The sequence below is a fragment of the Dermacentor silvarum genome, chromosome 1 (assembly GCF_013339745.2).
Source record: "Dermacentor silvarum isolate Dsil-2018 chromosome 1, BIME_Dsil_1.4, whole genome shotgun sequence".
NCBI classification, from domain to species: Eukaryota; Metazoa; Arthropoda; class Arachnida; order Ixodida; family Ixodidae; genus Dermacentor; species Dermacentor silvarum.
Window position 1 is genome coordinate 131655706 of NC_051154.1, and position 23713 is coordinate 131679418.

Below are 23713 nucleotides of genomic sequence, written 5' to 3' on the forward strand. Positions count from 1 at the left end.
TGGCCGTGAAGTGTCGTCTATCAACGAGAGCTCGGCGACGGTCTGACATCGCGTTCGTAAACAACGCATACCGCAATCGCGCTGCCAGTGAAACGCCCCGCGACCCGCGGAGCACTCGGGTTTCAGTCCGTATCAGCAGCCTTTGTCGGGGCAGGCACTCGAGAAACATGCCGACACTGGGACCATTGTCAGTGCCACCAGCGATGCAGAGAAACTTAACGACCCAGGAGCAAGCGCGTACATAAGTCACTGCGGCGCGTTTGCAAACAACCGCATCAGGAACGGAAACATATCGTTTTCTTCGCTCCTGTTTTCAGTGCGCGTGAAAAGAAAGATAGACTTTCTCGGTGGCATCTAATAAGTGTCATATCTAGATAATCGCATAAAGCAAACTAACCGCGAACAAAATGCGAACGCCTTTCAAGTCGGCGGAGCAAGAGAATCGTTCTTTTTCACGGCCTGACGTTGCTTTCGAAGTTCCCTTTTCAATTCGCACGCTTTTTTTATGTCTGTGTTTCTGTTTGTACGTGTTCCTCTTTTCACGCGTACACGAGTGCTAGAAACGCTGAACTCGACGCCAGCAGCAGCAGCATTGTGAGCGGCGACGCGCGCTCACACACTGCATCACTACTGCTCGGCGAACATCGCTCCTTTGACCCCGCAGTCGTTTTAATAAAGACGACTCCATTCCGTGCCGCTTTTCATTTTTGCTTTGCGCGTCACCGTCTTCGTTGTCCGAATTTAGTTTATTTTCCTGGGCGCCTTCAAGAGAGACGTTCATTGAAACTCGTATTTTACTTTTGCGTTGCAGCTTTATTTTCCCGCTCGTCTGCTCGCCTCGTGTGCTTTATTTTACGGACTTCACCCTCACCCTTTTGTTTTATTTTCTTGCGATGGCTGTCGATGTGCTGCTTTTATTAGCGATGGCAAGAACGTTTTTTCTCTTTCTGTTCGTAAGTCGCGACCAGTTCTTGTGTTAAATTGTTTTTACTGATATCTCCTCAGCGACTCGAAGAAGTTACAAAAGCGCTCGCTGGTGGGGTGCACACTAGGCACTTCATATTTAAACTAGACCTCAAGGATCTTTCTAGTGCAAATCATGATAAAGTTTAAGTGTACGGGGAACATTGCTTCATCTATACTCTTACACAAACCTTTGCGTTGAAACAGTATATATTTAAGTAGCTAGGCAAAAAGTTACGTTAACGATTGTCTGTTACGCAGTGATTTATTCGCGTTCATCTGGTTCTGAATTCACAAAGTTCCTCATTGTTAGTAATTATCTGTCATTCGCAGGCCACCCTCGCTAATGGTATTTTCACTATCCCGATTGGCCACCGACGGACCGCTGTAGCGCACGAACTGCTTTGGCACTGTTCTCCAAGCAGCCGTCTAGACACAAGAATCCGTCCATGTCGCAGCAGCCGACATTCATGCTCAAGTTTACGTGTAAAGAAAACAGGGCCGCTATTTTGTATATAGCGATGCCTTTTCTCATGCTATTGTTTTTCGCGCTGTTCGCGCTTCGTCAATGGTCAGAGCAACGCTCCGCCCACATCAACAGGATGAGCCGGCTATGAGCGGTGGACGAATGGCATCGCTACAATATCACGGTCCAGGATATGAATTCACAAAAAAAAGATGTTATCATGAATTCCGTGCATATTTTTTCAAGGAAGCGAATTCAGGGGGCTGTTTGTTTTGAACGTGCACTTGGTATCAGGTTTTCGGAATTGAGGCCATATCCTTACCACCACGAAAACAATTATATTTACTTCTTCTGTACTACGTAGAGTAATTTCAATGACGTCATCAGTTTGCAACTGTTATCAAATTGTTACTTACTTCATTGTTGTCATTGTGAAGTAAACAAGAACTAGAGCTTCTTGCACGCCTTTTGAAGTGGACGTTAACAATTTGACAAAGGGCGCGTTGCAATTTTGGTCTTGGTGCCATTAATTTTGCTTTATAAAACACTCTTTTCACAGACATTAAAGAATTGCATTAAGCTCGTTGACATTCAGGAAAAGCCTAAATATTCCTAATAACGGACGCTGTTTTAATTGCCTAATCATCTGGGGAAGACAATGCTATAACTCAGTGAACTAACCAGTTGGCGCTTAAAAACCAGTGGCCAATCTCACTCATACAAGTAAGTTGGTCATGCAAGCGCATACCCACTGGCCCCGTTTTATGCTAAAACCAAGCCGTGAAAACGTCGCCCGTTCATCGCAAAAAAAAAAAAAGGACAGAAAGGGAAAAGAAAGAAGAAAAAAAGAAGACAAAAGGGAAAGTGATACGCAACCTGCGGCAACGAGACGCTCCGGCCAAGAGGAGAAGGAGAAACAGGCCGTGCTCGCGCGAAGGGAGATAAGGGCAACGTGCGCGTACCCTACGCTACGCTGCTCGGCAGCAGTGGTAGCGGCAGCAGCCGAGAGCGGCGCAGCGATGCGCAGGCATCCCCAACGCAGGCGCCCGTCCAGTCTTCGGAGCGTATCGGGGATCGGTTCCTGGGGTGGGCGAGAGGGAAGAGGGGGCTCATTAGCTCTCCTTTGTGTCCCGCGTGCAGAGCAAGAGGCGGCCCACGTCGCCAGCGGCCACCGCGATCGTCCTCAGCTGGAGGGGAGCACGCCGCCGGCCCGATAAAGACCGCAGTCGCTGCTATACACGCAGGCGGCCGCTTTCTCTGCGAGCTCCGGCGCCTCTGTTCAGCCTCGGATGGTCCGCAACGCTGGGGTCGCGGCTCACAGCCATGGGCATGCAGAATTGCGCCCAAGGGTATATGCGGAGGGAAACGCAACATTTTGGCGCACAAGCAGGTGTAACCAAAGAGCAAGGACAGAGAGAGTGGCGCCTGTAGTTTTTCTGTTGCTCTTTTTTTTTTTTCCTTCATTGATCATAAAGTTTCGATCTCTCGGAGAGACGCAAGAAATTGGTAGCGCTGAACTTGTATTTCATCCCTCTTTCAGCTCGAACGGGGAGCTGCTTCACATGGATCAACGCAGGTGACGTAAATTCGGCGCCAATAATGTGCACACACGTCATCTAACACTGTTCAGCACGCACATGCAATCAGAGTGAATAATATATTTGGCGGTATAAAGAAAGATGATTATGCGCCGAAGCTTGTTGGTATTGACTCGGTGCAGCAGCAGGTTCATCTGTGCCAAGTAGTCGAAGGTAAAACTAATACCGAGAAAGAATTTTTCGGACAAATAAAAGTTTAGCTGGATCCCACATGGTAGGCCCTACCAAGTTACGAAGGGCAGCTCACCAATATCTTTCCAAAGAACAAGAAGTATAGGGGGTACATATTAGCGCGACGGGAAACCAATATTTAGAAGGAGGCAGTAGGAAAGAACAGAGCGAGCGCTCGTAGAGCGAAGTAACAGGAATGCAACACATGCGTGCAGCTGTCACGTTAAAAACGTTACAGCATTGCGTCAAACAGTTGGAACTCGTTTCCAGCGAGATAAAGAAGAATTTTACGTGACCGCTGCGCGCATGCGCAGGTGTTGTATTCCTGTAGCATCGCTCTACTAATCAACATTTGAAGTTTAGTGCTCGCTCTGTTCCTTCTTGCTACCTCCACTAGATCTTTGTTTTCACGTCGCGCTAATCTGTGACCCCTAGACTTGAACCAACTCGCCCAGCAACATATCTTAAAAAAAAAAAAAGTATGCAGCCGGTGCATTTACCAGAACCTTGGAGGAAAGCGAACAAACTTCAGAAGAAGCTAAAGACCGCGCAACCAGTGGTGGAAGTGGAGATAATGCGCCTAACACTAAGGGACAGGAAGACGTTAGTATAGATGAGAGATCAAGAGAGTGTAACTGATAAGTTAATTAAATTAAGAGGAAGGAGTGCAGCACTGCAGGTCATGCAACGCGTACGGCAGATAACCGGCGATCTACTACAGTCACAGGATGAGTGCCAGGGATAAAAAGAAAGCACAACAGACGATTGTAGAGAATGAGGTAGTGAAATGAGATTAGGGGTCGTATCCGCAGAAAGCTCTGCTTTCGTAAGAGCTGTTTGTTACTGGCCAGCTGCCTTCGCTAATATGTTCTCTATTACCATTGGAATTTGGCTCGTACTTTTTACGAACTGCTCCAGCGTAAGAACGGCCTCTTGAATATGAGACTAGGAAATTGGCACACATATGACGGAGTTGGGTGACGCAAGACAGGCGCCCTTATTTTCCCGTCAAGAACGCTATTCCACGTTTAGACGCCCGCCGCATTCGTCCCTGGAAACTGCCGAGCGCACAGTATTGGAGAAAGCAAGGTACAAGACATGAGTGATCGTGAACGGATCAAAGCAAGGATAGGGATAGGAGCAAGGATAGGAAAGGCAGGCACCCAGGGCACTTTTCAACCACCCACGCGCTGCATGACAACGTGGTGTCACCGCCAATCGACAGCTAGCACATGGAATCGTTTGCAAATAAAGCTATTCTCTCTCTCACGAATTCTACCTCCATCTGGCGCCTTAGTAGTAGGGTATTACTGCCGATCTTCTGTACACCACGTTGAGCCGTCCGTGGTGAAACACACGGTAAAGGAGCCTGACACCTACCTGAAATGGCGGCGTCTATACGCGCTGTAAAAATGCACAAAAGCTATAAGTGATGCCATATTTCCCCGCCCTGTATAATGAAGACAAATGCTAGTTCTATTTGCGTGAAGAGGAAAATTGGAATATTTTTTTCCAGTATCCAGCGTAGGCTACGTTTACTGCTGTCTCCGACGCTAACGTCTCTATGGAGCTACTTTTTCAGTGGGCGCATAACCAACGTGGCGTCTCCGTTTTTGCCATGTGCAGCGAGCGGCACACGCCGGCACGTGCGGTCGCTCGATACGGGCGTCCCGTGACGCGCATTTACCTTGGACCTGCTTGTCCTTCTCTTCCCCCCCCCCCCCCCCACCTTTTTTTTTTTTTTTTGCTCCATTAATGAGGCCTGATTACGCCAGTCGGATCCAAAAGGTGCCCCTCTCCTGCCGACGTTGCTCGCTCCCTTAATGGAGTCGCGTGACGTCACGGCTAGATCGCTCGCACGCACTCCCTTCTCCCGGCAGCGCTTCCGGCTGGTGTCGGGTGCCGCCCGAAACGCGATCGTCTTGCCCGTCTCGCGTGCACGGCGTGGGCTCCCACGCCGCTTACGCGCCCCGTGTGCTTACGCGCATCGATGGAGTAGGTTTCGCATTTTGTATTTCGCTTTGCCGCGGCGAGTATCGGCGCTGAAAGTTCCGCCTGTGTTTTCTTTTTTTTTTTTTTTTTTCATACCGAGCTCTTCTATATTCGGAAACGCCGCAACTACCCCACTGCACGCGCAGAAAAATGAAGCATCAAAGACAAGTCACACTGTCACTGCCGAACTTCGGAGAACGGAAAACAGAAATAATAATAATAATAATAATAATAATAATAATAATAATAATAATAATAATAATAATAATAATAATAATAATAATAATAATAATAATAATAAGAAGAAGAAGAAGAAGAAGAAGAAGAAGAAGAAGAAGAAGAAGAAGAAGTAAAGGGCCCAGGATGTGTAGAGCATGACGATCATACGGCAGTCATTGGCACGTGAGTTGACGTTGCCAGGCTACTCATCTAACAGCTTCGCTATGAGGAACACGGCTGCTTCGATTTCCAAGAATGAGATAGTGCGCATGGGCACCCTTGGAACGAGCGCGGTGCAACAAAGCACCGGCTTCACGAGTCACGGAATGAATTTCCTCGTTAATCGCAGAATGGTTGGGGACAATCCGGCAAAAGGGATCAGAGGCGCATAAGTTCTTCCACCGTGTAAAAAAACAGGTGCCTCCACGGAACCTCTCTCTGTGATTCGGCACAAGCAACACGTATATAGGGAGTCAACCCTTAGTCAACCTGCCCACAAGATTTTTTTAGAATGCGGACATTGCGAAATAGATTAAATACTTTGCGGCCTACGCACAGCAGCTTATAGATTTAAGAGGAAGCTTTAGCTAGGGCGCTCTTGTAGGTATAAATACATGCGAATGGAATAATAGTTTTTTCTCGGCAATCACTGCACTGAATTTTATAAAAATTGGTTGCATTTAAAAGAAAAATGATAAATCTAGTGACTGTAGGCAAGAAACTTTTTATTTAGGCGGTCATTTATTTTATAAAATTATTCGAAATTTCCATTTTGAAAAAAGAGAACTCAAGTATCAAGTTCAGAACACTGTAACTCGCCAATAAAGAGCCGTATCACAGTTCTGTAAACTTCTGCTAATAATACATATAAACGGACAAAATTCATGTATTATGCACAGCTCTGGAATATACCACTAATATGTGAGTAGGACAATTGCAAGACCCTCGTAAACATTCTAACAGTTTCACTGAAGCTGTAAATTCATAAATAAGATTCGTCCGCTTTAGGTGCTCTAATGGATGCAGTTTACAAAACTATGGTAGTTGTTTTTGGTGCAAAATTATGCATTTGAAAATTTCGTGTATCAATTTTTTTTATTTGACAGTTTTCGGGAATTTTCACAATATACTCCAAGCCCTAAATCAATATTCTGCTTCCTGTCGTCACTAGAATGTAACATTTTCTCATAAACGCAACAAAGTCCGTTCAAATCGGTCATGCGGTTGTCTCATAAAAGCATTGCTGCGTATTGTACTTCTGCGTACCTGTATTTCAATAGGAAAAATCGGAGTCGAGCTAAAGCTTCCTCTGAACAGCTGCAATTAGTAGGCCCCAAGTTCATCTGCAAAATGCAAGCCTTTGTTGCATTCTGCATGGTCAGTTTCTGCACATTCCGCATTCCAGCAATTTGTGCGGGCAACTGAATAGGCAGTTTTAGTTTAGCGTACGCTATGCCATTACGTACGTTATAAAATAGCAGATCATCACTGCGCATGCGCTATGCGACCCATAGCGTATAGCGTACGCACGCTATTTCTCAGATTTAGCGTTACCGTCTTTGCGTGGTTTGCGTAGTTTACGTAAACATGGCGGCGGCCCCGCTGCCCGCTCCGAATTGAATTTGGCATGGGTTTTGTAGAATTATCTTCGTTCGTAGCAAATGAGGGCCTAAACGGCTGTCGCTTAGACTCGGGCCGCCTCGACAACAGTGTATTATGGATAACCCTGTGGAGTTTTCGAGATCGCTTCTCGTTTCGAACGACACGAAGCCTAACGAGGGAAACCGATGATGATGATGATTTATTGGCATCCCCTTTGAAACGGGGCGGCGACAAATAGTCACCTAGCCTGCTTGACTTAATCAGGTATACTATACATGTTCTTTATGTAGCATTTTTGTATACCTCTCATTATTTGTCTTTTTTCAAAAATTTACCTTGTACCGCTACCTATGATTTTAAGAGATCAGGTCGTATCCATCTTTTCCCTGCTTTTTTTCCACCAGTACTCTAATCGTCTCTTGCTTATATCTACGGCTGATCTGTTGAGATGCCTTCGAGATATGTCAGCGCCACCTATCGGTGAAGTCGAGAGATAGGCGCGACGATGGCATATGGCCTCTGAAATCGGAAGATCTCTCAGGCCAACTAAAACTGTAATAAACGTGCGCTGTTTAGCGTACGCTGTACTATAGCGTATAGCGTACGCTATTAGTTGCGTACGCTATACTAAAACTGTCTAATATCGTAGTGGAGAGCCCAAGGCGCTAACACTTGAGCCTCTTTAACGTCCACCGAATGCCTGCGTATACCAGAGCTTCTTGTATATTCCACCCAAGTAGAAATGCCGTCGCTGCGTGTGGGAAAGCCTTTGCGTCGCCGCAGTCAACGCTTTGGATGTGCTCAGATGTAACAGACTATAGAAAAGCAGTCTACTAATTTGCGCTCGTGCCGTCTTGTCCCTCCCTCCGTCTGTGTGTTTGGAGCGTAAGCCAAAGTATAAATACGAGCAGTCTACTAATTTCGACCGCGGGCGCAGGTACAAATCTCATAGGACGTTAGGTAGGTTTTTAAGTCTGGATATACCAAAAAGACATTCCAAAAAGCGGAGAATTGGGCAAATTCGTTTAAATTCATGGTTGCGGCCGGCGCAAGAAACGAGAGATAAAGCGAGAAGACATCAGCGCCGTGTTTGTCGTCTCGCTTTCTTCCTCCCCGCCTCTTGCGCTGCCCGCATCCATGAACGAAGACATGCATAATGATCGATTCTGTTCTCCCCTTACAACTCAGTCCCTGATTGAAAACCATTATTTATATGCATTAGCACAAACCTCATACCCGCAATGTATAGATAATTGCTTTCAAATATGCTCCAAGGCTTGCATGCACTAAGCATTTTACCCATGGGCGCCCTTCGCGAAAAGGACCGTAAGTAGCCACGCATACAAATGGGGAAGTGGAAAGGGTAAATGGATTCGCGCACGTGTCACGTCTTTGCCATTCGACGATGTTCTGTGCGGCAACTTACTAGCAGTTGCGCAAAACTTTTCAAGTGGAGTACATTTACCACCGGTTCTTCCGTGATCAGTCGGACCGTTGATTAATCCCAGAGTAACATTCCATGTTCGCGCCGAAATATTTCCGCAAAATGCAGTGTTAGACGTTTTGAACCTGCTGCTGTCCTAATAGTGAATATAACTGCGTACAGCGAATACGATTTTTTTTTAGATTGACACTGTATAGCGGCCGCTCACTCAGCAAGGATAGCACTACCCATCCTATATACGCAATCTCAAGACAGCAGGACGGCTCAACTGTTTTGCCTAGACTGTTTTCCACCTCTACAGAACATTAAATGTCAAGGGGAATTCTTAGAGCAATTCTTTTCCGAAATACAAATACATATGACACCGTTAGTCGCAATAATTATCTCTAAAAACGAGCAATGCGGTGCATTCGAGGACGTATTCTACATGTCATACCAAGTTTCTGTGAAAGTAGGTAGATAATTGTATAACAGACTGCGGTAAAACTTGCGAAAACGCCGTGTCACAGGGAACAGCTTAAGGAAGTGTGCTCAGACTTCAGTGACGGAACAATTACCACCGCAGCTTTCATTAACTATCTCGTAGATGATGATGATGATCATCATCATCATCAGTGTATTTTTGTGTCCACTGCAGGACGAAGGCCTCTCCCAGCGATCTTCAATTATCCATGTTTTGCGCTAGCTGATTCCAACTTGCTACTGGAAGTTTCCTAATTTCATCCCCCCCCACCTAATTTTCTTCCGTCCTCGACTGCATTTCCCTTCCCTTGGCACCCATTCTGCAACTCTTTTACTAAAGCCTACTCATTCCTTATTGGAATGTCCGACACACCTACCTGATTCATGCAACTGTGAAGAGACGATCAAGCACGTGTTGTGTTTTTGCGATCTTTATGACATTGACCGCGCACGTTCTTCGGAGTGTGTTAAACCGTTTAGACAGCAGACCATTTTCAGAGGCAAAGATTCTTGGACCATGGGCCCACGCGTCGCATGCTTACAAAGCGACGCGGGCATTGCTACCGATAATGAAATTGACTGGCCTCAGTGACCGATTGTAGGCGTGAAGTGATCGACAACCGCATGTGTTCGCACTGAGAGTACTTTCTTCCCTCCCTCTCCTTTCTTTTCATCCCTTAAACCCCTTCCCCAGTGTAGGGTAGTAAACCGGACGTGCGTCTGGTTGACCTCCCTGCGTTTCCTTCCTTCTTTTCCTCCTCCTCCTCCTAATGGTCCACCTTTTATCTGCCCTACGCATTACATGGCCCCATGCCCAGCTCCATTTTTTCTTTTAATGTCAACTAGAATATCGGCTATCCCTGTTTGATATCTGATCCACACCGCTCTCTTCCTGTCTCTTAACTTTACGCTTAACATTTTTCGTTCCATCGCTCTTCGCACGGTCCTTAACTTGTTATCGAGCTTCTTTGTTAACCTCGAAGTTTCTGCCCGTAGATTATACCTACATTTAAATAGCCGCACTTCCATTGAACGTTATTATTTAGCGCTGCGTTCCTAATTACCCACAGTCACGATGTAAGATCATGTTTTATACACCGTGACCACGATGAATAGTTTTCTTCGGGAGCGTGGTATGAGTATCAACTAAAAATTAGACCTAGCTACATAAAATGCCGAAGTGCTTTAACTTTTTTTAGTGCGGTCAATATTTCGATTGATGGTCACAGTTTCGAAACTGTCAAGAGCCTCCGATTTATTAGAACGTTCTGCATATGCGCATGGCCTGGGCGTTACTTGGTGTAAACGATGGAGATAAGAGTCAACAACGTTGTGGGTGTGCTGAACTAACGGACAAGTGCACTGTGCATGGAAAAGTTATGCTGACACTATATTGGGAAAGTTATGCGAAAATACAGTATGCATTTTATGCGGTCTGCACTGGAATGCTATAGGTGCTCATACTGCAAGGATACTCGTGACAAGAGCAGGGCAAGTTACAGTTGGCAATGCGCACGAATGTTTGTGTGTCTTGGATGTCAAAGGCGAAAGTGCCGAGGCACGCTGGTCGATAGAACTAGGATCACCTGTTTCCGTTTTGCGATTCCAAGAAAATATAACCACGCCCGCTCTTACAGAATAGATATGCCATCCTCTGTCGCTCGCGTTACTTCGAAAATACGATTGCCATGCACATCCAGACAATGCCTTAGCAGATATTAAGCAAGTGTTTCTGACTGCAAAGCCAAGCACCATCACGTATTTATCTGCGGCCATAAGTATGGATGTTTTTTCTTCTTCGTTTGTTGCTCTAAGCTCCTACGTCAGCTTATCGAGAAATACGACGACAGAAAGCAGGGCCTGCATTCACAAAACTTCTAATAAATAAGTGGATTTCGCAAGTGTCTATTGCCGTGTTGATCATCTCGTTATCAGGCCGATTACTATCATGAGTGGTGAGCGCGTGAACATTATCTAATGAGGAAACGCGCATATATACGTAAGAGAAGTGTAGTGAATATGAGCTCTGTTGGTCGTTTAATTGGGGATGGCAGAATGCTTGTTCGAGGTTTTTTTTTTTTTTCGACGTTATCATGTATACCAGCGCTGCATGTGATCCTGGAAACAACAAAGTCTCTTTCCAGATTAAAAGTGCCCGGAAAGAGGATATGCCGGGCTTCTGTGAAACAATTAAACTAGAAGCGCATGCATTCGCATCGTTGCCTTAATAATAGAATATGTTCGCGGTGCGATATCTCGTGGTGATGAAACCCTATTTTAGTGGCTACCCAGTAATCATTTGCCTGTATGGTAATCATTATAAGGGCAGACGAAATTTCGTAAGCGGCTACTTGAATACGGCGAGCTAAACGCTGTTACACTGTTTAGTCATGACACACGGTGAAGAACGTTTCTGCTAACTATATTCACCAACACGCCTCAACAATGCAGCAAACAGATCAGCGCTCAATGCTGCAGTACCGCATTAAAAATATATGCTTTGTGGTAACTTACTGCGAAACATCTAAAGCCGGTTTCGTTTACTCTGGAAAGGTGTTGCCACTGCCGGGTATTTTCTGGATGTGAAATTGAACGTCCGGATTTGAAATAATGGCCATGGGAGGGGGGGGGGGGGGGGGGTGAAGAAAACGAGCATATCTCTTTTAGGTACTTATAAAAAGTCCGCTTTGTGACTAGAAGACGCGGAAACTGCGTCTCAAGCTTAGAGTGATGAGAAGTCATATGCCGTCTTCAGGGGCTAATCTTGCACCGCAGCATTTTCTGAACTTTGAAAAAGGTCACATTTTCAATGATCATGCGCGAACTTTAGTTACTTCTGAAATATCTGCAGGGCACGTGGCGTAAGACTTGCCGAACTCCGCTCTGTCTCTCTCTCTCTCTCTCTCTTTCTATCGTTTTTTTTTCTTTTTTTTTCTTTTTTTACTTGTGTAGATTTTACCTCTGTCCTCTAATAACTTTTTAGCATAATTCATAGCACCTGATTTCTTCTATTCCTGGTGCCTAACGTGTGTTACATGAGTTTGGGCGTTGGATTCCCCTATGCATTCACGAGCTAAATGGCGTAACCGGAAGCAAGAGCTCCCAACCTCTTCACCCGATCCCTCAGTTATCCTTACCTTGCCATACATATCTACCAGGTGCTGCGGGGATGTGTATAGATAACGCAGGTTACATGCTTCGCTTCTCTTTTGCATGATAGTGCTTAGGTAATGGTATTTCAATGAGGATAGCAATCTAGCTAACGTGAAACCAAATTGCATTGTGATTGTACATAGTAACGCAAGCATGAAGTAATGTAACTATCGTTAACTTGTACTTAGGTGCTCTATTCAACTATTCAGCTCACGAGGCATGAAATAAGAAGAAAGGACAAAGTGACGGGTTGCGTTTCGTATTCAGGAAACTTCACATGTGAAGCAGAGAGTTAGGCATGCTCGAGAATTTTCTGGCTCATGCAAGAGTGGGGGAACCATTATGAAACATCAACGTGATGCCAAAGTGAAAAAGTTAGCGAATGCGATTTTCTTGTTGCGTCCTTGTTCTTGAAGCAAACTGGTTGCTCTGGAGATACCAGGGAAAAAAATAACACTCAGCTACTTTGTTCTGCTCTGTTCTGCTGCAAGAAAGAAAAAATAAAGTAGAAAGGCAGAGAATTGCATTGTTGGTGCAACGCGTGCCTCAAAAATAACAGCAGTCCAGTCATCGTTCTTGTTGTTGAAGTGCTGTTTCGAGAAACCGTATTTGTGTCGCTGTGATGGTCTTTCGCTGTACTTTTGGGATGCTTGCTGCCTTGCGGGTTACTCGCGAAATAAAAGCCCGGTTCTGACTTAGTTGATGCGCTATGCTAGAGTAACAGCACAGACCTTGAAGGCGGCGGTGAAAAGAAGATGATGTAGCAATGTCCCTTCGGCCTTCTTCTCGTGTCGTGTTGACGATTTACCTCTACCAGTAAGCAAATTTACAATTCGTTTTTTTTTTCTCGCCCTACGTTTAGTGTCCGTCCACGAGTAAGTTCACGGATTCCCCTCTACTCTTAAGCATACGTGTAATTACTGCATTTGCGGAGCCAGTATTGCTGACATGCGTAGGAGGATTGCGGTGTGAGGCCGTATTATTCCTGAATTGTACTAACGCCGGAATTCGCCCCTGAACTGGCATTGTACCTTAAAAAAACGAGAAAAAAAAACGCAGATACAACGCAATGTTGGAATCCATATGGCGTGATGCTTGTTTGAGTAGGCGAGATAGCAGCAGCAGTGGGCGACGCTATAGCAACGCCTTGATGCCTGTAGCTGTTAAACCGTCAGCGACGGAGGCGATGCATGATGCTTGTTTGGGGGAAAAATATTGATGATAGGTGCATGGGGCACAGAGATGTACGACACGCATCTAAATAGACTTAACGCTTCATGCCCCTTTTGTAACAGTGGTCCATTCATTCTGTGGGATTAGCCAAGAATGGGCAAGTACCCAGTGACCCAAGTTGTCTACTAGGTCAGACAGCGGCCAGTAGCAAGTTGTCTATTCGTGCACGTATTCAGTGGCCCGACTTTTCTACTCGGCAAGACAGCCCATGCCGAGTGGCCCAAGTTGTCTCTCTCTCTATCTCTCTCTATATATATATATATATATATATATATATATATATATATATATTCACAATATATCCGGTGACGAACACCAAACCCCTGGGACGAGGCAAGGAAAGCTTCGCTTTAAGAACAGAGGCTGTAGACACAGCTCCTGTGACGAAGCTGGGTCTCTATTCACAAAATAGTGCTTACGCCATAACTGTTCGTAAGGGAAAATGCTAGCCAATCGTGATGACGGACGTACCATAAGCGAAGGCTGCTGGCCAATGGGAAACAGCACTTGTGAACGAAAAGCTGCGTGAATTCGGATCCTGTTTTGTATGCCGTCGTATGGTAACATCAAGGCTATAACTGTTATACAACCACTCCATTTGAGTTTAAAGGGATGTGTTCTCCTCTGAGCACGGTGTAGACATGTGCCTATAGCCCCAAGACTTTAAGGTCAGTGTTTCGGTGATTTGTGTTCCACCATCACCATACCGTATCTTGTTAGAAGCACTCGCTCATCAGCTTAAACAGACTGTCTTATGAGAAAAGGTAGGCAGCCACTCAGATAATACTCTGATTTCAAGAAACTCAGAGTGTAAAGCTTTCAATAATATTTTATTGCATCTAGCGTGCCAAAGCTACACATCGGGTATAGCCTATAATAAACATCGTAGTCAGGGACACAGGGTTAATTTTGACAGATTTTTTTTTTCCTTTTTATTTTACGTCCAGCAAGATGTTACAACACAGGTGATCTTTTTTTTTTTCGTCGCCATTGAAATTCCGCTGTCGTAGAGAATGGAACCAACGACCTCGTCAACAGCACCACAACGCCATAACAACATAACCACATTGGTGGGTCGTGCATAGCTTTTGTACAGGCGAGACTGTTGCCCAAGTTAGCACACACAAAATTTGTCAGGACCTTCAAGCTGGCTCAGTAAGCAAAGCTGGCACGTTGCCACTTTCAGCTTGAGCATGGAATTTTGTATGTATATACTTAATGGAACTTTATGCGGCATACGTTCCTCGAAGGACACGAAGAAAAGGGTGCAGCAATGCATTGTGCCAGTGTTGCCGGGGAACGTTGTGAAACTCACTGCGTGTCACCCATCGGCTGTACATAGTCGTTGGATGCATTACAGATAGCGAGTATGCTCCATAATAACATGGCCGCGTTGCGTGCATCAGTTCAGTATATATTATCTAACGTGAGATACTCGTACTCAATTCCGCTGTATGGGAAATAACGATTTATTTATTTATTTATTTATTTATTTATTTATTTATTTATTTATTTATTTATTTATTTATTTTAGTATTGGAAATGCTAGCAAAGGATGATGTGAGGTGACATGAATAATTACAGTTAATAAGCACTTCGTTACCACACACGAAACAAAATAGCGCCGCGAACATTCAGAATTGCATTTCAGAAGTGTCTTTCTGTAGCACATCTCTATATTCAACATTAGTTTAGACGAACTACTTGAAAGAAGAATGCCACCGAAGCACGCCTGGAAAGACTCATCCGGACGTGCAAGTAGCACGTGTACGTGGTAACCCGAAAGTATGCTCCCCGCATACTAAGCGCACTGTAACGTCGTGATCAAATGTAGTACTAACAGGACAATTCAAGCCGGAAACAATATTCAGCGTTGATGGATGTCACATAAACGCGCTGCTTGGTTTTTCCTACAGTTCTCTATCGCACGTCGATGTTCCCCGAATCAAGCATACAAACATATCCTCCAACTCAAGCAAAACCATTTGATTTCAACTTATTCATTCCATTCCTCTATAGGATTGCGTCTGAACTATAACCACCGTCCGTTTTCCTCGTCCAGCTGCCAACCAACGTGCAAGAACGCAACTTTTTTTTTCCTCCCTGGCTCCGATATCTGTCATTAAGGGACTACTACTATCTCCTTAACCAAGTAAAGTTCCCATTCCATCGCCGAGTCGCCTCGGCCAGTCGCCCGATTAAAGCGACAAGCGAGGGCACGCGACCAAGCCGCGGGGTGGCTGGTACATAGTGCCGCGGATAAGAGCACGCCACGCTCTTTTTGTTCTCCGCCGCTCGGTTTCGATTATGGGCGGCCAGGGCAGGGAGCCGCGCGCCGCGGAACACCCGAAACGTCTGCTGTCCCCAAGACGAGATAACGCGCTCGAGAGCACTCCAAAAGGGGGACCGCGCGTGTCCGCTCAGGCGAATCGCCAGAAGTGGCCCGCGCGATAGCCGTGCCTCGTCCGGGCCAGCGCTCGCATTCGGGCTCTGTCTCCTGGCCGCGCGGACAACGTCTTTTCCCCCCTCCTTCCCTTCGCTCCCTCTTGGTCCCGCAGTCCTTATTTCTTCCGTTCGCGCTTCACCGCGCCTTTGTGGTCCATCTGAAGGATGGCTCCGATCGCAGTCTTTGTTAGCGATCTTGTCGGAAAGCGAGGAAAGTGTCCCGAGGACGACCGCCCGTGGGCACACCGTCCTCTGACGTTTCCTCTCGGTGTGTAATTCCACGTTCACGTCGCAGTAGCGGTGGCAAGCTGTCTCGTTCGATTTCGCCGTGGCATTCGGCTAAGTGTTTTCTTTTATTTCTTTTGCGGGTCTCTCGCAAAACCTTCCGATTCGCTCTCTCTTGCTTGACAGAACAGAGTCCAGTTGCGTTTTAGTTATTTTTTTTTTTTTACTTTCGGGTAATTTGGAGCGTCGACACCGTTGTACTAGCTCATTGCGCGTTTGAAAAAAAAATGGCCTGGTGGCATTCAGCTGCACAATTAGGGGAAACATACAACTCCTTCACAGATACTTAAAAAAAAAAGCTTCCCTATATCTCCTTACACAATTGCAAGAAAGACTTCTGACCCTTTTAGTTCTGCATTCGCTTATGCTAATCTAAGATGACGAGAACGCTGGCTCTAATCATGCTTATGCTTTGTTATTAAGCTAAATGTAACCGCACACGCCTTCAGATAAAATACGTATTACTCCGGTAGAGAGTTCCTGGTCCTCAGAAAGGCAGAGTGTGAATGTGAAAGCAGCAAGACGACAGTGCAACTTGGTATTACAACGAAGCTGTTAAGGGCTAGTTCCCCCAGGATCGTGTCCGCGTGTAGAAAAAAGCTATCATCAGTAGCATTGGCTCAAGCGTCGTCGTCTTCTTCCGCAGCTGGCTTGTTGGCGCCCCACGGATTGCGCTCGTGCCGTTGGATGCCGTGTCGAGCACAAGTGCATGCTCGGCACGCACTCATGCCACTGCTCCCGCGTTCGTCGTCGTCGTCTGCTTCCACAGCTGGCTGCGTTGCCGCTAATCATTCCAGCGTAGAATTTCGCTTCTCTTCTGTCGTCGTAACGGGGAGGCCGCGTTTACGGGGGTATGAGCCATTGATTAAGGGAGTATGAACCATTCATGAGCAACTGACGACGTGTCCTAACGCGTTTGAGCAACGCCGCCGCGAACGTGCTCGGGAAAGCGCTCGTCGTCGAAGTGCCGATTCCAGCGTGAGGGCTTCCTGAAGCCCAGGCGAAACGTTAGCGAAGAGCCGTGGACCCCGAGTTGAGGGAGCGCGATGTTGAGGGCAAACGTAAGTGAAGAGCCGCCGACCCCGAGTTGCGGGAGCGTGATGTTGAGGCCAAACGTCAGCGTCGTCTTGCCTTCCAGGAACCCGACAACGGTGGTGCACGCTCGGCAACGCTAGTGCCAACTTCCCCGGTGCCAAGACCACATTTCAACGCGAGTTTCTCAGCCGAAACGTTCATGATAGACATGTTCGGTTGAGAGATGCCCAACGACGATACGCCCATTCTCATCGGGGGAAGGGGGGGGGGGGGGGGCAATATTCACTACAGCAGACCCAACATAGTCACAGCTTCGCTGGCTTCCGTCTTCACAGTAGTGTAAGGGCTCTGTATTTTTTTATAGCCATGGTAGCTACTGGGCCAATGAGAGAGAAGCGAAATTTACTAGTATACCTCTCGGAACAAAGAACTTTAGGGTATTATTCAGGGCCCCACTAGCTGCATGCCATATATATATATATATATATATATATATATATATATATTATATATATATATATATATAAATCAAACTATTTGGCTTCTCAACAAATTTAAGGTTGTGGCCACCCTGAGTCGTACGAGAATTTCTTGCTCTATTATGTGCCGCTCGCTGAATTGATCTTTCTTTCTCGTTAGATTAGCATCTTGTTTTGATTTATAACGGAAACATTGTGTATCTATGCGACAACGTTTAAAAACTGCACACTGGCAAGGTAAAGGCCACAAACAACGCACAACCCATCAAAAAAGAAAAAAAAAAGAGGGGGGGGGGGGGGGAAGGCACGCTAGGCAAGTGAAGTCAAGTTTTGCGGTTTGGTGCTGCGACCTATCGGTTCCTTTTCTACGATTTCTTTTAAGAAGCCGGCCCTTGTCAGCCTCTTTAATGGAAGTGTCGGCATCAGAAACAAAAGTTAAGTTTACGAACAGTGGTACATTTGCAGAACGGCTTGAAACAAAAGCAATACTAAGAAGTGAAGCAATCTGGCCCAATTTACTGACCGCAGATGTTAGGAACCTTTAATTATCTCGGCTACTGACTATCTCTTACAACTGTCTCGTAAGCTTTAAATCCTTATCTAGAGTCCGGTCAGGGTTGCATCCTCGTTCATCTGACAGGCTTCACTTCGCGTGCGGCCGGTATAGTTGAAGTCAGCTACCAGATCTGCCTTCAGGCTTTAAGTATTGTGTGCCCCCTCTATCGTGATAGATTTAACTTGCTGCCTGCGTTGCGACCGTCGATAGCCACACGCACATGGCGCCGCGGGCTCAACTTACAGTGCCGTCACTGTGTGCCCGCTTTTAAATATCTTAATTTCCTTTCATTTATCAGACAAAAGTAATGAAAAAAAAATCATTGAAATGACGGGCGCGAGTTGTTCGAAAACATTTCTTTAGGGTTCACTCACTCCTCAGAACAAAAACAGCAGAAGCCTTCTTTTCAGCTATATTGAACTCTTTTTCACACCCTGTGGAGCTTTTTAAACACACCTTCTGATAGATGAAATTCAAGTGACAAGGGCTAAAACAGGACAGGGACAAAGTCAACCACGTAGATAAGCGCTAACTTCTACCTGAATTCATTCAAGATGGACCAATATTTTATGCTACTAGAGCCAAAAAAAAAAATAATAAGTTCCATCGATATAAAACCTTAGATATAAGTTACTTGCTACCTAGCCACCGAAGCGAGCAACCAAGCCAGTGCTACTCGACACCTATTTCATTGGGCTCTAGTTATGCTAGTTTCCTACTTAATAGATTAATTGATGCCGTACTTACGTGTTCTCTTTTGATTTCAACTGACTCTTCAATCTCACGGTTTCACTGACACATAGGTATTAAGACACTGAATCACGTTTTGTGTTCCATGTGCGACAGTGCGCCCCTAGATGACCAAAGACAGAAAAAGAAAAACCGCTAAGGAAAACCAAACTTATAGAGCCAGACTGAAATCATTCAGAAGACGAGCATCCAGCAATTCATTTGCTGTATTTAGTATTTTGCTTTCTATTCCAAACAGGTTACCCACACAACGCCCTGCCAGCTATGCCAAAGAATGCTCTTGACGCTCATACCCACAATCATCTGCGCAACATGCAAGGTGAGTAAACCGCCGGTAGAATTTGTAGAACAGTCGAGTTATTCTTACTGAAGTGTCAGTTCTTTACTGCGTGTTAGTTCGTAGACGGGATGTCACCCGTCTGAAAAAGCCTTAGAAACATTGGCGCGTTTTCATGAATTGAAAATAAAGCCGCGACCGGTGCAAAGAAACCACATGGATAGTCTTAGTGAGAAAGCTTCGTAAGACGCTCTCTGCGGCCAAACGTATGGCAGCGGTGATCATGGAACGCGGAAGGCATCATCCTGACTGGTTGCCACAGGTAACAATGGTCAAAAGTGCTGCTTATGTTGAGACCCACTCGCGATTACATCGCGCCATTCAGGATACGCCACCAGTGGTGTGCACGAAATTGACTGTTTCAAGATTACAGTGCCTACCACCGCACAAGCGAGAAAACAAATGGTGCGCCGCGGTAAAAGCTCAAAGTGCTGCGCCATATCCCTGTATGCATGTCGCGTTGTTGTGGTTTCCACACTCTTGGCACTACGGAAAGTGTTTTCGAAAATACCACAGTGTAACCACCTATGAAACGAAGGAAGTTCAGAATATGGTGCCGCACTCATAATAAAAAAAAAAAAAAGCTGGCCCCGTAAGCCCGCCTAGTCTTTCACGCCGGTGGTGCAACTGCACTAGTATCCTGAGGAGGTTTATCCACAGAGCTCACGAATTAAAGGTCTCAGTTTCAAAAGCTAAATTGAACATCATATTGAGTTCTTGTACATATCCAATCAGAGACAATGAAAAGGTTCTTTCCTTTAACGTGCGCTCTTTTCTCGAAGTTTTTATAACGTTGTGTACGCGTTGGTACATGCAATCGGCGTCACAATTTTCGTCTTCTTTCTGGGGTTTTACGTGCCGAAACGAGATCTGATTATGAGGCACGCCGTAGTGGAGGGCTCCGGATTAATTTTGACCACCTGGGGTTCTTTAACGTGCACTACAACGCAAGCACATGGGCGTTTTTGCATTTCACCTCCATCGAAATGCGGCCGTCGTCGCCGGGATTCGATCCCGCGATCTCGTGCTCAGCATCGGAACGCCTTAGCTGACCTTAGCCTTGGCATGCAGACTGGTATACTGATTTCTAGCCTATTGCACGCGAAAAAGCATAGAGCTGTACGGTTCTACCAGCTACTTTCACACAATGCTCGAACAATCAACGCTTTCTCAGATCCCGCGATCCGTAAACTCTTGACGTTGACCGTACTTTCTCAAATGAGTAAAGATACTTCACCGTAAGATTTACGTTTAGCCACATCATTATTGCTTCGTTGGGCATTCAAACAGTATGACGTTTTTGTAAAGGCTAAAAGGTGCCCGGTGAAAACCAAACCCTTCAGACGTACTCTCAATTAAAATGAGAGGCACCAGGGCATAAATTCTGTCGTCTGTAAGTCTCTTGAAACGCACCCTTTCTTCCGTTTTAATGCGATAGCAATTATATGGACGGTCGAGGCGCGTTCGCGCCATCTTTGTTGTTGTGCTGTCTAGCTATTTACGGTGCATGCGCCGCTCTCTCGCGTCGATTTAGATGGTCTCCAGAGACGTTTGGCGTGCGTTTGGCTGCAAAAAACGACGAAGCGAAGCGGACACGCCGTCAATGATCCGCTCAATCGCCTCAGTGCATGGCGGCGCCAGGATAGCGTTCTGTTTTCCACTACTGGCAAGAGCATTGTGCGCACGCATACTATAAGCGCACTAGCGTTCCTGCTTAGCTGCTGTGTGTATGCACTGGTCTGAGTGACAGACAACATCCAGCCAACGTTATCTAATATTCCACTGGGTGCTGGCAAACGCTGACGGTTATTCCCGTTGGTCTCATCTCGTGCGCCATCGAAGAGCGACGCTGTGGCGCTCCTCATCAAACCAGCGTCGTGAAATTCCCGGTAGCTCCCAGGGTGTTGTTCCTTCTGCCTAGCAGCAGTTGTCTTAGGTGCTGCGTCGTGCCATATCGCACCGGCGTATAGTTAAAACACCGTCCGAGGAGCTTGTGCGCAACGCTATCGCTATCAGGGCGAAACACGGACATGGTGAAACTGACAAATGTTTTCTGGCTACCCAGGCTCACTCGATGGGCGTTGCGATTTAGCTTCCAACATTTATTGAGGTAATTCTAACGTTGCAGTGTCGAGTTCACTTGACTGGAGCGACCAGTTTTAACGTCCTTCGAAGCGTGCTTTTCCGCAATTGTTCTCACCACGTGGCGAAGCATACCCAACGGCACAGATGTACTCCTTGCTTTTTTCTTTCTTTACTCTCTCTTTTCTTTGCGACGTTCCTTCGTTTTATTTTGCCGTAACAAATCCGACTCTCTGACCCTGTGACCCACGACGTTTCTACAAGAACACTGTGCGTAAAAAAACAAAAAAAAATATTGTGCGCGCTACACAGCAGCGTGTGTAGGAAATGCTATAAGCAATCACTGTACAGTGAGCGACGCACGCGAACAACGGTGGGCGGCGTTAAACGGGCCGCTGGTTGGCATGAACTATATGCTCGGGCTAATAATCTCGGCTTTCGTCCCGGCGCTTCTCTGCCGCCGCAGTCGGGCGGCCGATAGGATCGCGTAACAGGATCAATGGCGCGGCGTCCACCACTGCGTGTCTCCGCCGCTCTAACCCCGCGCTCGTCGGCGTTTTGGTGCCGGGGCTCGCGCGCGCATCGCAGTGAACGGCGGCTCCGGAGACGTGTTTGCCTCGGGCATGATGCGCTTTTCGCGGCGCTCAGGCGCGCTCCGGAAATTGACTGCGCGCCCTCCTCGCCTCGAGCCGCTCCGGCGGTCGACGCTTCCAAGGACGACCCACGCGATAGCAGCGCGTGCTGCTCGACAATCTGCTCCTCTCTCCGGCATCATCCTCGGATGAGATTGCTTTCGGCGCTGTCCCCCTTTCCCCCTTTTTCTTTTTTTAATGTTCTCGTCCGTTCTCGTCGCCTCGTGAGTGGTCGATGTTGGCGCTTCTTTTCTTTTGATCTCTCACCTGAGCCTCGGTGTTTCCCTCCGTTTCTAGCTACGTGTCTAGTTAGGTTATCACGCGTATTAAGTCTCGTCAGTCGAGCTAACGCTTTGCTGTAGGGGCGGTTTGTAGGAGGAAGGTCGCTCGCGCGTAGGAAGGCTCGGCAAGGATACGACTGACGTCAGGCTCAGAGCAGTCACCATACCTGGACGAGACGTATGTCCACATGGAGCTTGCGTCAATTCATAAAGAATTTAACCGAGCAACAGTAGGACGCAAATAATTTTAACGATCATCAAAGAAAAGGCATCTGCGTCCATCAACGTTAACGTTTATTTCACACACAATTTGAGCGGCAGTCCAGTGGTGAAAGCACCTGAAATGAAGGCTTCCCCATTTAGGTAACGGAAAAGTTTCACTGAAGTTTCTATGAGTTCAACCGCTTATAAGAAAAAAAAACATTTTTTAGTTCTTCCTTCAAATAGAATTTGAGCGCAAGAAAGGTCTGCTGCTTTGATGCACGCAGCTTGAGAGACTGGAAATTACGGATGCACACCTGAACGTTGAAGCTTCTCATTTAGCTTTTTTCTTAAGCCAATTTATTTTTTATCGCTTCATGTGCTTCGCGCCATCTGATCTTTAGTATCATGTGCAGCATGGAAGCAATTTCTGTCTTATTATTTAATAGGCGTTTGCATAAAAAACACCACCCTTCCTATCGCTCTCGCTCATTGCGTCGAGCATACCTTAATTGTGATATACGCTCGTTCGTTAGGGTTTAGATATATCGTTGAAGTGGCCTAATTGCTCATTACTCAATTAGATTTTCTTTTACAAGTGCCTCTCGTTCGTTCCTAAGTATTTCCCGCGACGTGTATATTTATCTATTGATCATGTCTTGCTTTCCAAGTGCGTTAATGGGAGCTTAGAAGAGATGAAAAGAGTCTTTGTGACCATGTCTCACCATTCTCAAGGCCATGTCAAAGTCAGTATAAGTTTGAGGTACTAGGGAGACGGAATCCTTTGCTGGGCAACCAAAAATTATTGGTAAATATAATGTCCGGACACATTAACAGCAAAGAGACGAACAAAATTAAAATGGCTTAGCCATGTTCCAAAAACGGCAGAGTTTTCCTAGAGAACAAAAAAAAAAGTGCAATAGCACCAGTTGACAAAAGGTTTGGAGACCCGCCGTGTAATAAAGCACAAATTGACAAGGAGTAAGCGCACGAGGCAGTACATATTTGTGAAGCGGAGGGCGCCGGTGGAAAGCCACTTCTGGCACGCTCCTTTCTCGGAGCCCTGGGCTCGTCCTCCTCCGCTCCCTTTTTTTTTCGGCCTTCAGCTGCGGCAGCGCGCAGGACGCGCGGCGACCGAAGGTGAGCGACGGTTCGTGCCTTGCGCGCTTTAGCAAGACTCCTCCGGAAGTTAAATAGAGGGCGTCGGCGTCGCACCCCGGCAATGCGCCGCAAGCACACATCCAAACGCGCGGAGCGCCCGACGCGCCTGCGCTTCAAAATTGACCAATCACGCTCGATATTGGCAGTCCCCGAGGAGCGCAGCAGA

General features: G+C 46.4%; 1 protein-coding gene across 1 annotated transcript in view; it reads left to right on the plus strand.

Moving 5' to 3' along the window:
• Positions 1-23713, plus strand: part of LOC119436042 (DNA-binding protein D-ETS-3-like) — a 180946-nt gene that overhangs the window by 145456 nt on the left and 11777 nt on the right. The window contains exon 6 of the mRNA XM_037702778.2: positions 19092-19172. Within this exon, the coding sequence (XP_037558706.1) occupies positions 19092-19172 (81 nt within the window). The remainder of the gene's footprint in view (positions 1-19091; positions 19173-23713) is intronic.